The following is a 16256-nucleotide window of genomic DNA, read 5'->3' as shown; positions in this document are numbered from 1 at the left end:
TGTTGAGGAACCCCTCAATACGAAGCACGCCCCCTCCCTGAAATGAATGCTTCTCTGGGTGCTTGGGAGCTCTTGTTTGTTTTCTGCCTTGGTGGCCTTTTCCCTACGCCCAGCACCCTTCCCTTTTATACCCATAGCAAAGCCCATTACTGCAAATTGGTGATGAGGCAAGGTGGCTGGGAGGTGCTCCTGCATGGGGGAGTTCTGTTGTTTTTATAACCGGTGCCAGCTCTGAGTGGATGATGAGTAAGAGCCTCTTCCTCTTCCCTCTGGGCCGCCCTCCTCTCCTGCAACAGTCTTGTTGCCGGCCCAGTTCAAATATGGTGCTAAGCAAAGGCGGCTGCCTGGCTTTGATTCTCCCCAGGCTTGGGACTCAAAACTCAAGAAGGCTACAAAATCCGTAAGTGGAGGCGGCATTGGCCTGTGTTTCCTATTAGCCAGTATTCCTGCAGGAGGGCTTTTGGAGAGAAAGTGACAACTATGAAGGCAATGACATAGCATTCATTACTCCTACTTCCTCCATTAGGTAAACTGAAAGTGCTCGCTTGGCACACAAGCACGAAATGGATGTTAAATGCATCTTCTAGTGATGTTGGGGCCGATTTTAGGTTAGACAGCATTTTCTCTAAGAGAATCCTATTTCTGGCAAGTTATTTCTTTTTAAATACGAACAATATCTGCTTTTTCATTCTTATGTTTGAAAATTAAAATAGAAGAACAGTCATGATTATCCATAGTTTTCATTGATTTTTGCCATTTTCCGTTCTGCTTATGAGCATAGTATTTGTTTTGGATTTTAGCTCGTCTTTTGTATACATTACTAACATATTTGTCAGCTGCTGGATTATTACAAGCAAATATAAAGGGGAGTTTCCATCCCGAGGAACCTCCACAATTTATGCTCAAAGAATTTTTTTTTTGTAAACCTTATAAGAGGAAAAAAAGTAATTCTTTGCCATCATGTGTGTGTGTGTGTGTGCGTGTGTGTGTGTGATTTCTTTCTTCTTTTTTGGTAGTTGTAATCTGCAAAGTTTCTGCATCCTTAAGCATAAAGATGAGTTTCTCATTTTTGTAACATGATTTCTTTTCAAACTTGTAGTTTAATTGAATCTAGCTGTGAGTGACACTTTAAAAATGCTCTCCTGCCTCAGAAGCACTTCTCCAAACCAGGTGTTCTTCATACTCACCTGCTGGCTGTGTTTGATTAGCAGCCAGCTACAACCGAGTGTTCTTATTTGTGCCAAATTCACTCTATATATGGGAGTCTATGCTTGAGCAGACGAGTCATGCTAATTATTCAGCCCTCTTCCTTGGAAGTAATATGCCAAAATCACAGAAGCAGAAAAGCCAGAAACAGTATGAGGCTTGGTATTGATGGACCATAAAATCAGAATTTCACCTCATAATATTGCTTTGTTCTTGGATACAATAATCCTTTCCAGCTATGAGCTCATCAGTCCTTGCTCTATCTCTGGGCCAGTTGGCATCACTGCCATTCTACGGAGGGAGAATGAGAGATGCAGCTGGGCAAGCCAAATTGCCCCAAAGCCAGGTGATCCAGCAAGAACCGGGAGCCAACTCCCTTGACTTCTCTCCATCCCCTTGCTGTCTGACAATCAGCTTAGAAGAGAGAGCTAGAGGCTAAATTGAAACTGCCAGTGTTGCCTGAAAGCAATCTGTATTTGAATTATCATTCAGAAGCCAGGAGAAATCAAACAGTGGATACATAAATGGAGACTTGGAGAAGACAGCAGGAAAGGAGGTTGAAAATGAGGAAATCTGCAATCTAAGTCAAAGAATGTAGGAAATATGCTCGAGTATTCTTTTTTCTGTGGGCTGTGCTACCTCTGTTAACTGTGGGCTGAACTATGCTAGATAATATCTGTCATAAGAAAGTACAAAATGTCCTCCAATAGGAAGTGATAATCAAAGTAAAGCTAATGCACAAACTTGAATCATTAATTTAGTAAATATTTGTTGAGTATCTCCCATGAGCCAGGTCCTATAATATTCACCTTTGTAGCCTCACTGCCTATCCCATGGTAGTTAGATAAGATGAATGAATGGATTGATGAATAGGTGGACACATGCTGTCTATGAAATTGTATTTTAAGGATTCCCTGTCTTCTCTTTGCTCTCACAATCCAAGACTCCTGCCTCACCCGTCCCGGAACCACCTACTCACAGGAAGGAGAATTTCCTTAATGAAGGCCTGTGTGCCCACAGGGAGGAAGCCTTTTTGTACTTTTACCCAGACTGAATCTGGAAAATCATGTCAGTAAGAAGGTCACACCCTAACCAACTCAGGAGAGTAACATTTGTATATCGTAGGCTTCACTGCAGCTAGCCCAACACAGGTGTATGTAATCTCTGAGTCAGGCAGTCAGAGCAAATTTGCCTCTGTGGTCTCTAGAGCTCCACCACTCCTCACCTACTCTCTTGAGATTGCCTCCTAGGATCCCAGCTTCATCTTAAACATATGCAGCCAGGATCTGGAAAGCACACCAGGCACCATTATTTATTGAATGCCCTCAATGTATTGGCCTCAAGCCAAATGCTGAATTAAATTATTATACTAACCAGTTGGTTTTTAACAAATAAATTGGCATATAGAGGTGAACTAAGTAGAAAGGAAAGAGGAAATATACACCAGGGAGAGGTTGGTGCTGGAGAAGACAAATTGGTCAGAGCCTATAATTTTGAAAGTTTAAGTAGGACAGGATCTTAAAATATTTCAGATCCAGCTCCATGTTTTTGATCAGCCAGAGGAAGGGCAAATTTGTTTGGAAGAAGGAAAATAAGCCACCACTTCATGCCCTTGACGTTGATTCATTACTTTGTGATTGTTTCTGTCTTTGGACCACCACTGGGACTTGTAATGTGCCTCTGACCAAGCACAGGACCAGCCACGGCCAAGTAATTAGTGGTTTACTTTCTATCACCTCTAATAAAACATGGGCTCAATGAGGACAGGGACTTTGTCTTCTTCACCTCTGAATTCCAAAACCCAATCAATAAATGCTTGTTGACTATATCACTAAATGCTCAGTGACTATAATTGAATCTCAGATGAGAGCTTGGGTGAGGATTTTAGATGCTCTAGGAATTCCAAATAGAGGTAACATAGATTTGAGAAGTCAGGCAGCTTTCTCGAATATAGTACCACTCATTGGGATCTTGAAATGATGGGATTAAGGAGGCGGGGTGGGGGGGGTGTGGTCAGTCATCTGAGGCAAAGGCTCAGATTTGGGGGGCTGCTCAGACTTGGGAACAATGTGTGGACCAGTGTGGCTGAAGCAAAGGGTTTGTGTTTAAAACACTGTGTCACATGTAAGAAAAGTAGGATGAGGCCAGTGTGTGAAGGAACAAAAGAAAATGCATGAAGTTTTAATTCGATGATGAGAAACCACTGAAGCCATTTAAGCCAAGCTGTAAGAGATAAAGGGAAACCTTAAACGAGCTGAATCCAGTAGTGCCAGACAAGAAAGGGTGGAGCATGAGGTGCCTGAGGCAAGGAGCCTGAGTAGGAAGGAACAGCAACAACCTATGAATTAAGTGATAAAATTCTGGTCTTAGAGAGGCAGCAGTAAGAATGAATGTCAGGATTCTGGGGTTTTTTGGTTTTGTTTTAAGATAAATGTATCCATAGTTTTCTCTAAGTGAGGATTAAAATAATGATGGCTAAATGTTTTATTTGGTGCTTACTATATGCCAGTCACTGTTCTAAGCATACTACATGTAGTACCTCAATTCATCCTCACAACACCGCTTGAGTACTAATATTAGCCCCATTCAACAGATAAATTAACTGAGCCACAGAGATTAAGAAACTTACCTAAAGTCATTCAGTTAGTAAGATGTGGAATCGGGATCAAACCAGGATGTATGGCTGCACGGTTCAAAGTCCTAATCGCTAATACCATCTTTGACAGGTTCATGGGAGGATTTGTATGATGAAAGAGCTTCTAAAATTTGATATGTGTTATCATCATTTTGAAAGGAGAATAAGGAAACATTTCCTGCACCAGCTTATCTATCATCATTACTAATACCCTACTCCAGTATAAGGTGATCAGTATACAGTAAAATTTAAAATCTGTAATAGGATAACATGCTTTTTCTTTTTAAACATTGATTTTCCTAATTAAAAAGTTAATAATATTCATTATAAAATTCAAATATTACAGAAATAACAGATGTAGAGTGAGTGTCCCATGCAATCCCACTTGCCCCCAAATCATTATCCATTATCTCCAGATTTTTTATATATATTGACATATTATCGTCATTTAAATTAATAATGATCATTTTTTTCCTAAGGTGATCATACTGTCTTATAACACGCTTTTTCATTTACTATATTTTGGTCATCTTTGTATATCAGGACATACAGTTTTATCTCCTTTAAAAGTTGTATAGGATTCACTTTCATTTTCAACATGACCCAGTCTGGAGTCATGCTCTTTTTCAATCAGTAGAGCAACAAGTTTGATGTGACCTAGATTCTTACCTCAATGCCACTTTTGTTCCTTTTGTGTCTTGGACAGGACTGAAGAAGCAAGCTCCAGTGGGACTGTTCTCTGTTTCTGTGAAAATAACAGAAGCTTAACATTTATCTAGTACTCGCTATGAGCCAGCAACTATTCCTAGGCCCATTTTATAGTTGACTAAATATAGGCCTAGAGAGGTTAAGTAACTTACTTGCTCCAGTTCACACTGGTAGAGATTAGAAAGTCAGAACTTGAACCCTGGCTCTTTGACTCCAAAGTCTGTATGTATATTTAGCACCATTCTATCTCTCTTTTACAAGTCTTTTGCCTAAACTGAATAATATGAAGTTGTTTCCATAACATCATGTTGAGATCAGCCACAGAGTAAAAGTCAATTAAGATGAGCTCGGCTACTTCTCTTTATGGCAGACTTTACAAATACCAGCACCAGAAAAGAGGTAGTTGTCTGAAGAAGCACCTTCCTTCCTGCTGTCTCTCTCTCCATTCCCTCCCCACAGGTTATTAGCCTGGAATTTGACTCACTACCTCTGAACAGCCCCAGAGGATGCCTCCTATGACTCAGACCTCATTTAATGTCTCTACTGCTCATGGAGGCCATGAAGGGAGAGTCACCAAAGGTTCCTTGGGTGAAGTGGAGTTCTCCACATTCCAACTGGGCGACATGATGGCTGTAGCAGGGCTGTATCTATCCACCCAGTACAACCCACACAGAAATTTCAAAAGAGCCTATTTAAATAAATGACTATAGATAAACAGTCTTGGTGGAGCATCCTTTAAAGGACTTGGGTTTTCTGTTTGTTTTGTTTTTTATTTTTGTCTAAGTGAACTAGACTGGTTTAACATACAGCCTCTTCTAAGGAAATAAAGTAAATCTTTTCTTAGCTTTGTACTAGGAAAACCCACACGAAGACATACAAGAGAAACTCCACAGTCCTAGATCTTTCAAATCATTAATATTTGAATTATTTGGTTGTACTAAATTTTGTGGCTTCAAATTATTTCTCCCTAAGGTAGGCATTTTCATAGAACTTCAGTGTAGAAGGGATCTGAAAATCCATGCAGTTCAGTTCTTTTCTCATGTGTAAAGCAGTCCCCTAACGTAGTCAACCAGCCTCCACTTGGACCCCTGCCTTCCAACCTTTTTAGGACAGTTAGCACTGCCCTTCCAGGTCTTCTCCTTTTCAGATTAGTCTTTAATTCCTTCACCTGTTATTCTTATGTCATAAAGAATCGAGGACCCTCTTCCTTGATTGTGTTTCAAATTGTCCGCATTGTTCGCAGACAGCCAACATCTAACACAGAACACAGTGCTTCACAGGAAACGGGATGACAACTGCTTACCTTGCTCTTAATGGTCTACTTCTATTAGATATGCTAAGCTTAGGATTTCACCCAATTCTTCAAAAGAAGGGGAAACCAAAGAACTTGATTCTGGAAAGTTTGTAAAGAAATCAACTCATCGATTTATTTTTTCTCAAGCAATACTATAGGAAAAAAGAAAGCGGTAGACCTTGATTTTTCATTTGGTGTATTGTAGCGTCTTTCTGCTATGCCGTTTTTAACAGTAATATTTATCCATGATCTATTTATCAGACATGAAGTGTGTAGAAATAACAGTGTTTAACTGTTCTAAGTGTTTGAGTAATGACTCCTGAGGTGTACCATATATTGGAACTTCTTAAAAGTGTCTTAAAAACAAAAGATGAAATATTATAGAGTATTTCTTTTTGCCAGTGATTCTTTGAAGAGGATGGCTAACCCTGCAAAGACTAGGAGTGGTTTTCTTAGCAGCTCTCCACCCCCAACCTTACCCTCCAGCATATTGCTGCCTTGATGGAGTCAAGTTTCTATGAATTCTTGCAGATTGCCTTGAAAGGTTTACTACTTTCCTCCTCCACTGCAGGATTTTAGGTACCCACTCCAGATCTAGGTTAGTTTTGTAACACTAGAAGAAAGTGAAATTATAGACTAATAGAGTAGGTTTCCCTCAAAAAGATTTCTTTGATTAAAAACAGTGGTTTCCTTGTATGTAAAAATTTTTAATGACACTCTCCTGTACAGACATATCAGTCATATGTTTTTTAGGAAATGATACAAGAACACCTAATGTATTCCCCCACCTTGATGCATTCCCCGCCACACACACATGTTGCCTTGCATATTCTAGCAATTATTTCCCTCAGCCATTGGCTAAATAATAAAAGAAAAGGACAAAAAATCTTTAAGACAAGCAAATTTTAAATAAAGAACAACTAATTATAGCAAAGAATGTGTTGGATAAGACTGAGAACATGTAATTATAAAGTAATTATGTTGAAAATGAAATCACATACCACCTAAACATTTGCTGAGGGATGAATCCACCCCCTGCAACTATCCCTTTCTGATCTCAAAGACCCACATGGACTTAGTAAAATGTGTGATATGGTTTCCTCTTTTTAGAAGGGTGACCTTTTCCAGGCCAATTAAAAGGTGCTGCTTTGAGGCTATTGGAACCCATACTCAAAGGGATAAAAGGAAATTGAAACTTATATTAAAAGGAGCTAATGATGCCTGGAGCGGTTGGGATTTAAAAAGAACAAAGTCAGTTTTAAAAAGATCCCAAAATCAAAGAGCTGTTTCTCTCATCAAATACCAAGAGAAAGCAAAATAATTTTTCATGAAAAAAAGGGGTAATAGAATCAGCTTTTTGCCTAGATTCCAGGGGTTTCAATCAAAACTAGTGAGAAGTTTTGAGCAAAATCCTTTGAACTTCTTGGAAGAAATGTGCTATATAAATCTGAGATTGTGTCGTAAAAGATAAACTAGTCTTTCTCCCAAATTAGATAAATGATCCAGAAAGATACTGAAAGGATAACAATAAGAAAATTGTGTGTGTATGTATGTATGTATATACATTCTGGTTTATAATTAATTCTCCATCTGCCGTAAAATAATTCCTGGGTTAAAATCTAGTATTTTAAAAAAACGGAGATATTATTGACATATATAGCATTGTATTAGTTTTAGATGTACAACATAATGATTTGATAAATGTATATGTCATGAAATGATCACTAAAATAAGTTTAGTTAACATCCATCATCACACAAACTTAAATTTTTTTTCTTGTGATGAGATCTTTTAAGATCTATTCTCTTAGCAATTTTCAAATGTGGTACACAGTATCATTAACTGTAGTCACCATGCTGTGCACTACATCCCAGGACTTACTTATAACTGGAATTCTGTACCTTTTGACCCCCTTCACCCATTTCGTTCCCCTCAGTCTCTGGCAACCTCTGATCTGTTCTCTGTTATCGATGAGCTTGTTTTTTTCTTGTTTGTTTTTAGATTCCACGTGTCAGTGAGATCATATAGTATTTGTCTTTGATTTATTTCACTTAACACATTGTCCCCGACATCAGTCTATATTGTCAAAAATGACAGATTTCCTTCTTTTTTATGGCTGAGTAGTATTCTTGTGTGTGTGTGTGTGTGTGTGTGTGTGTGTGTGTGTGTGTGTGTGTGTACCACATCTTCCTTATGCATTCATTCACTGATATACACTTAGGATGTTTCCATGTCTTAAGTAATATAAATAATTCTGCAGTGAACATGGAGGTGCAGACAGACATCTTTTCAAGATAGTGACTTTGTTTTCTTCAGATAAATACCCAGAAGTAGACTTTTTGGATCATGTAGTAGCTCTATTTTTAATTTTTTGAGGAATCTCCATATGGTTTTCTATAGTGGCTGTGCCACTTTTTAATCCCACTAACAGTGCATGAGGATTTCCTTTCCTCCACATCCTGGCCAACATTTGTTTTTGCTTGTCTTTTGGATGATAGCCATTTAAACAGGTGTGAGGTGATATCTCATTGTGACTTTGATTCGCATTTTCCTGATGATTACTGATGTTGAGCACCTTTACACATACTTGGCCATTTGAATATTTTCTCTGAAAAAATGTTAGTTCTTTTGCTCACTATCTATCTATCTATCTATCTATCTATCTATCTATCTATCTATGTATTTATTTATTTATTTATCTATCTATCTATTTATTTATTTGCTATAAAGTTGTATGAGTTCTTTATATATCTTGGATATTAACTCCTTATCAGATACATAATTTGCAAATATTTTCTCTCATTCTACAGGTAGCCTTTTCATGTTTTTGATGGTTTGCTTTGCTGCACCAACTGAAGCTTTCTAGTTTGATGTAGTCCCACGTGTTTATTTTTGCTTTCGTTTCCTTCACTCTTGGTGTCAAATCCAAAAATATCACTGCAAAGACCGATGTCAAGAGACTTACACTCTATGTTTTCTTCTAGGAGTTTATGGTTTCATGTCTTATGTTCGAGTCTTTAATCCATTTTGAATTGACTTTCAGGTATGGTGTAAGATAGTGGTCCACTTTCATTCTTTTGCATGTGGCTGTCCAGTTTTCCTAACACCATTTATTGAAGAGACTATCCTTTCCTCATTATATATTTTTGGCTCCTTTGTCAGAAATTAATTGACCCTATGTAAATGGCTTCGTTTCTGGGTTCTCTGTTCTGTTCCATTTATCTGTGTATCTGTTGTTATACCAATAGCATACTGTGTTGATTACATAGTGTCATAATATAGTTTGAAATCAGGAAATGTTATGTCTCCAGCTTTGTTCTTCTCAAGATTGTTTTGGCTATTCAAGGTCTTTTATAGTTCCATACAAATTTTAGAATTGTTCTATTTCTGTGAAGAAGGGCGTTGGAATTTTGACAGGGATTTTATTGAATCTATAGACTGCTTTGGGTAGTATGGACATTTTAACAATATAATCCTTCCAATCATGAGCACAGAATGTCTTCCCATTTCTTTGTGTCTTCTTCAATGTCTTTTATCAATGTCTTCGTTTTCAGTGTACAGGTATTTCACCTCTTTGGTTAAATTCATTCCTAGGTATTTTATTCTTTTTGATACAACTGTAAATAGAACTATTTCTAAACTTCTAAAATTTAGCATTTTGATAATCTGTGATGCACACAGTGACAATTATTAGGTGATTGCTGTGACGGCAATTATTATACCCTTGGTAGATTTTTCACTCCTTGCTACAGTTTATAATAACAATTTGTATTAGTCTGCTCAGTCTGCCATAACAGAATACCACTACTAGGTGGCATAGCAACAGAAATTTATTTTCTCATAGTTCTGGAGGCTGGAAGGTCCAAGATCAAGGTTCCAGCAGGATTTGGTTTCTGATGAGAGCTTTTTTTCCTGGCTTGCAGTGGCCACATTCTTACTATGTCTTCACATGGCCTTTCCTGGGTGCATGCAAAAATGTGCATGCAAAAAAGAGAGAAAATGAGCTTTCTGCTACAAATCCTGTTAGATCAGGGTCCCACCCTTATGACCTTATTTAATCTTAATTACTTCCTTAGAGGTCTCCATAGCCACATATGGCCACTCTGGGGGTTAGGGCTTCAACATATACATTAGAGGTGGGGAGAGACAAACATTCAGTCTATAATACCAGCAATAAGGAAGAAGCCAGGGAACTCCTGAGCTTGAAAAGGGTTGAGGCTTCCTACCACACCTGCATAGCAATGGGTAATGCCTTTGCCATTCAGAAGATAGTTGAGTGGGTGGCTGGCAAGCCATCAGGAAACCTAAGAGCAGGCTAGTGCTGCATTTTCTGTTTGTTTAAATTATAAATAAACTAATTGCCTAAGCCAAGGAGCACCACGCCCTCAGCACAACCAGCAGAAGCCTCTTCATTGCAAATTTGTTTGAACTCCCTTAAGATATGTTTAATGCCAATGTAGCCAATGGAAAATTTTCTATCATAAGCTGTCACTTTTGGACATTAGTTATCTGTTTAGCAAATCAGGGCCTTGGCAAAGTTTCACAGTGTCCAATTTCATTAATCTTGAATTTCAATCTGGTCGTGGTTTTAATGGTGGCTAAAACCATTATTTTTTAATTGAATAGTATTTCTGGAATAAAGCAGGTCACACCTACTTATACTGGGACTCAAATCTATTTTAAAAGGCTTAGAAAGATGCTTCATCTCGGCCTAGAAATTCTAGAATGAATTAAGTATTCTAGGATGAATTAAGTGTTAAATTTACAAAAAGAAGTCCATAGCCACTTCTCTGCCAGTGTGTATTAAACAGAGGCAAACATATCCAGTGTTGGCAGTCAGTCTTAGCAATTTAATAATTTGAGCTAGATAAAGAGAAAGAGGGGTTGCTGAGACAAGAAAGATGGCTCTTCTCAAAAGTAAAAGACATCTGGACTGATAAGAGGGCAACTAAAAGAAGAGCTGAAGATAACCAGGAGAAACTGACCATAAATTCGCCTCAGGGTTCAGACAGGGGGTCATGCAGCTGAATTATAGGCAAGTGTCACTGTGGTAAATTTAGAACTTATGTCCTGGTTATGATACCTTCTAGCCAGGTTCCTTTACCATGCATCCTATCTCCAAATATTAGGTGGTTGAACATGCATAGATAAAAAATTGCCCAGTGTGAACTTGTTATGCATAGTTGATGGAACTTTGAGGCCCCTGAGAAGTGGGTCAGCCTGTGTCCCATATCATAGGTTAATGCCTCAGCTGTGCAATGTCAAATGGCTAATTAAAAACTCACCTGACAGCTTAAAAGTTTTAATCTTTATATTTTTCTTATGATCTCAGGGAGACCAGGCCTTCCTAAAGAGGGTGTTCCAAATTATGAGTTCATTCAGGATAAGAAATACATTTGAACACACACACACACACACACACACACACACACACACACACACACACATTTCAACATCATAGCTCATGAGCTAATTAATATAGGTTTACCCCTACTGTCCAGGGATTCTAGTTGGTTGTTCAGGGACACTGGCCTGGCACAGATATATCATGTGTATGTGTTGGGAGAGAAGTGGGTGAAGAGGGCCATGTATCATACTCCATTGATCCTGAATAGGACTTTTGCTTTATTTAAAGTATGACTGTAAAAGTAGAACTGAACTCCCTTAGGTCTGATGCTATAAAATGAGTTCGCATCGTGCAGAATTACTCAATAAATTTAAAACAGTATACTGTAAAATTATATGATTGATATTAAGCATGATTATCACTTCTGCAACTAGTGCCACTAATGTCCAGGATTAGGAATCTTATATAGAGGTCTTCTATGTACCAGACCCTGTTCTAGATCCAGATTTTTCAATCTTGGCTCTTATTAACATTTTTGGCTGGATAATTCTTTGTCGTGGGGGCTGCATAGGACACTGTAGGATGCTCAGCATCATCCTTGGCCTCTACCCACTAGATGCCAGAAGCACACTCCTTCTGCCCCTAATTGCGACAACCCAAATGTCTCCAGACACTGTGAAATGTCCCTAGGAGCAAAATTGCCTCTGGTTGAGAACCACTGTTCCAGACACGTGACATGTTGGAGATTGGGTGTGGTGTATGCAAAGAGCATGAACTGGGGAGTCACATTGCTGTCTTCATTCCTTCACTCACTTTATTTATTGAGCCTTTTCTGTGGGCCAGGAACTGTGCCAGGTGATAGGGATATAAGGATGAATAAGACATGGTTTTTGCCTCAAAGAGGAGTCTAGTGAGGGAGAACTCATCGGTCAACATATTACCAATCGGCGTGGTAAATGCAGTGAAGTAGATATTCCCAGGAGCTGGGAGCACATGGTAATGGTCAGGAGTAGAGAACTCCTGACCCAACTTGGGAGTGGAAAGTGGAGACATCAAAGAAGGCTTTCCTGACTTGCCTAATCTGACCTGAGTCTTACAAGGTAGCAAGTAGAGGAGGTGAGAACACTGAACAGAAGCATAATTCAATGTCATATGGGCAACAATGAAGCATAAGACAAAACTCAGAGGTAAAAACAAGCCTAGAGTGTGTTCCATGTTGGGCAGAGAATGCTAAAAGTCTGGACACGCAGACAGGATGACTTTGACATTCTAAGAGCTTTTATTTTATTCTAGGAGGTGGGGAGCCATTGAAGGGTTTTAAGCGAGGGAGTGATATGTTTTTGTTTAAACTGATTGTTTTGGTTTTATACATAGAGAATGGATTCAAGGGCATAAGAGTGAAAGCAGGGAGGCCGACTTAGGCGGCCAGGAGATAGTGAGGGCCTGAACTAGGGCAATGGAAGTAGGAGAGAGATTCAAGAAATATTTCAGAGATAAAATGAAATGACTTGGTGACTCTTGGGCATGGGAGATGAAGAAGAAGGAACAATCAAGGATGACTGCTTATCACACTTGTTATAAGGTGCCACTCTTGGTGTCTAGCATGTAAGAAATACTCAGTGAGGGTAACCATTGTGTAATGCTATCATATCAACTTCTTATCCCCATTTTGCAAATGAGAAGATTGAAGCTCAGAAGGGAAAAAGTGGTCAGTCCAAAGTCAAACAGCTAGTGAGCAGAGAAGCCAGGATTTGAGCTCTATTTGTCTAACTTCCACCCCATCCTACTGCATGGCTTTGGCTAAGGGGGGATTAAACTAATGAAAATGAGTTCACCCAAAGAAGTGGACTAGGTTACCATCGGCCTTTATGCTTAGTAGGTGCCCAGTGCTTACTAAATGGAGGAATTATTTTAATGAAAATTATACCACTATTTACATTTCATTTTCATACATTCCAAATTGTTGAGGGGATAGGAGTAGCTTACCAAGTATTACATGCAAATATCAGCCACCTGAGCTGCAGTGTTAGTTTTGTCTCAGGTTCTTTGCATCTACAAGTCTGAAGGCCTCACAGACCATTCTTCTGCCTCATTGTTTAAACCATTCATTGTGTCTCTTCAAACACAGAGCCTGGGATATAGGTATAATATATACTTATTAAATATTTCAGTAATTTATATTCTTTTTTAGCATTGCCATTATGTTCTGAAAATATGAAAATATTAAATGTGACAAAGACCAAGGATGACTGTTGGGCAGGAAAAGAGGAAGATAGTTCCTGGGCTAAGGGTTGAATCTTATGAGTGTCATTACAATAAACACAGACATTCCTGTTACTTCTCTCTGGGACTGCTCCCTTAACCTTTCCTTCTCCATATCTAGACTTCAAAGCTCAAAAAAAAAAAGCAAGATACAAAGTGTAGGATTAGTTGCCCAATTTATTTATATTTTAAGAAAGTGTCCAAAAAGGCCAGTTAAGCCTGTCTGACAATAGTGACAGGTCTCATCGTCAGAAAATCCAAGAAAGATTCTAGCCCGTGACCCCCGACAGCTCTAAAGGTCCATAAGAATTGCCAGGGAATGTCATTGGTATTTATCTCTCAGGATCTCCTTTCCCACTGCTGGGTGGAGAGAGTTCTGGAGCTGAATGGAAGAAGAAGCACTGTAGTCATCAGTAGCTGTTTACGTCTATTATCTGTGAATGTAAGAATTTGTACCAGAACTGAAAACAGAGAGACAGTCACAATTTCATGCTCATTAAATTATAATGTGGAGACTCTCATAGGCTGTGCCCTCTGCAATGGCCAGTTCTAACCCTGCAGAATTGGGGATTCCGTGGTCTGGGGTCAGGGTCTCGGAGCGAGTATACAAGGAGAGTAAGTATACAAAGAGAGCCCGTGGGGTGTCCTTCATTCCATATTCCTGTTGCTCCTGCTTGGGTTCCAGCTACAAAGGAGCCCATGAAGGTATTTCTTGTACATTTGTGGTACCAGAGTCTCCTCACTGTTTCCAAGACAAGGCTTGGACTATGGTTCTCCTTAGAAACTACTACTGGGCAATAGGTTATTAGTATCATAGTTCACACTCACTCCAATTTAAAAGGAACAGATTATTTCTTTAAAAAATCTTCTTTAAGATTAAATTACAGGTAACCATAATATTTCTCCACTTTATGCCTAGGTACTAGATATTCCTCATGATAAAACACCCTCGACTTATATTCCCCTTTGCCTGCCATATTTTATTCGCTCTTCAGATCTCGATTTAGAGGTTACTTCCTCTAGGCCTTTTCTGACCTCTCACTTAGTTACATAGCACCTGGCAAGAGCCCTTCTCACTCTGTGCTGCAGTATAATTGCCAAAGACCTTATCGAGTTTTCTGGGGGCAAGATGGCACCATATTGATTGTAGTATCCAGTGGTGGATGCACAGTGGGCTGTCAATGAATGCATGGGCTAAATTGGAGCACACTGGAAAGTAAAGTGGCTTTGCAGGCCAGTGGACATGGACTTGCATTTATGTTGTCAGCTGTATAATTGGAAACGTCATTTACTCTTGCTGAACCCCAATTTTCCCATATGAAAAATGTAAATAATAACACTTACCTTAAAGAATTTTGTACCAGCACAATTCCTGGTACAAAATGAGCGCTTAATAAATGTATTTCTTCCTTTGATCATTATACTAGGATAAGATTAGAAGTCCCTTCCAAAATGTTTATGCTTGGCTATTGATACATGAGAGGTCTCACTCAAAGTATCAGCATGTGTATCTTTTAAATAATTTTGCACATCGGCTAATTGTGAAAGGAAAGGCAGTCATGGAAAATGAAAGAAATACGACATTTGAAGTCAGAGGACCTGGTCTGATTCATTTTGTTATCTTTTCTCCTGGTAAGTGACACACACATTCATTTCTAGGAACCCACTCTGTTCAAAGCTATTTGCCTTAACTTAAATGATTTACTTTAACTAAACCTAAATGTCCCTGCTCATTACTAGCTCTAAAAATTAAAAATGGAATATTAATTACAATCCCACTTAAAATAGTTTCCTTTTGGCTCCAGGTATGCTCTGTTCTGTTAAAGTAACCAAATAATGAGAGTGCTACTGTTCAAGGTCCCCTGGGGTTGAGATTCTGTTTCTGTGGTGCAACAGTGACATCCATTGGCCTGTTGTCCTAATTATAGAGGAAGCCTGCTTCCCAGCTCTGTGACTATTGGATTTCCTGATACAGAAATGCAAAGATAACAAACTGTCTCCAGGCCCAACAAGTAAGTCGAGCTAGTAGTGAGCACCTGGTCCCCTGCAGACTGGGCTGGTTTCAGGACCCCTCCCAAGGACACATGTTCTAAGATCAGTGCCACCTAGGTCTTCCCTTGTGGTCATATGGGATGCTCCTGAAATTGGTCCTGTCCTTGTGGAGTTCAGTTAAGTTCAACGGGCTGTGGGGAAACCACTGGTTTTGGATTTAGATATGTTGTTGAATGCAAATCACTTCATCTCTGAACCATTTCCACACTGATGAAGTACAGCTGATAACCATACCTTTTTTGCAGTTACCAAGGGCTTTTTCATACATTTATAATAAATATCCACAATCCCACAAAAACTGCGAAAATTAGGAAAGCATGAATCATATCTGCTTAGCTTCCCCAGACTGTGCAGATGAGAAGCCAAGCACCAAATTACAGGTTGTCAAATCTCAAGCCTTGGTGACTTATGTTCACTGTGCTAGCTGGAATTAACCAGGTCATTACTTTGGGGAAGAGGTAAGAACTCTGGAGAGAGATTCTGAAGATAGAAAATCAAAGGAAAGGTTACGGGGCTGGATGAAATTGAGCAAAGTGAGTCTTCATGTAGAAAAAGATGTGCAATGCTGATTTTCATCTCTGTAGAGAACATAACAGGAAATAGCAAGACTAAAACTATTTATTTACACCTACTACATGTCAGATACTCTGTGAAGCATTAAGAATGGAGGATAAATAAGACAAATTATTGCATATCATCAAAGACCTCATTTTCAAGTGAGAGATACAAACAAACCCAAAAAGTGAATTATA

The 16256-nt window shown here is 39.0% G+C and overlaps 1 protein-coding gene across 1 annotated transcript in view; it reads left to right on the top strand.

Moving 5' to 3' along the window:
* Positions 1-261: 261 nt before the first annotated feature.
* The window catches only part of SHROOM3 (shroom family member 3), a 123503-nt gene continuing 107508 nt past the window's right edge, over positions 262-16256 (top strand). Inside the window, exon 1 of the mRNA XM_025043791.1 lies at positions 262-400. Within this exon, the coding sequence (XP_024899559.1) occupies positions 321-400 (80 nt within the window). The 5' untranslated portion in view covers positions 262-320. The remainder of the gene's footprint in view (positions 401-16256) is intronic.

This window comes from Pteropus alecto, unplaced genomic scaffold (genome assembly GCF_000325575.1).
Source record: "Pteropus alecto unplaced genomic scaffold, ASM32557v1 scaffold161, whole genome shotgun sequence".
NCBI lineage: Eukaryota > Metazoa > Chordata > Mammalia > Chiroptera > Pteropodidae > Pteropus > Pteropus alecto.
The sequence above is the reverse complement of the archived record's forward strand: the minus strand, read 5'-3'. Positions and strand labels throughout refer to the sequence as shown.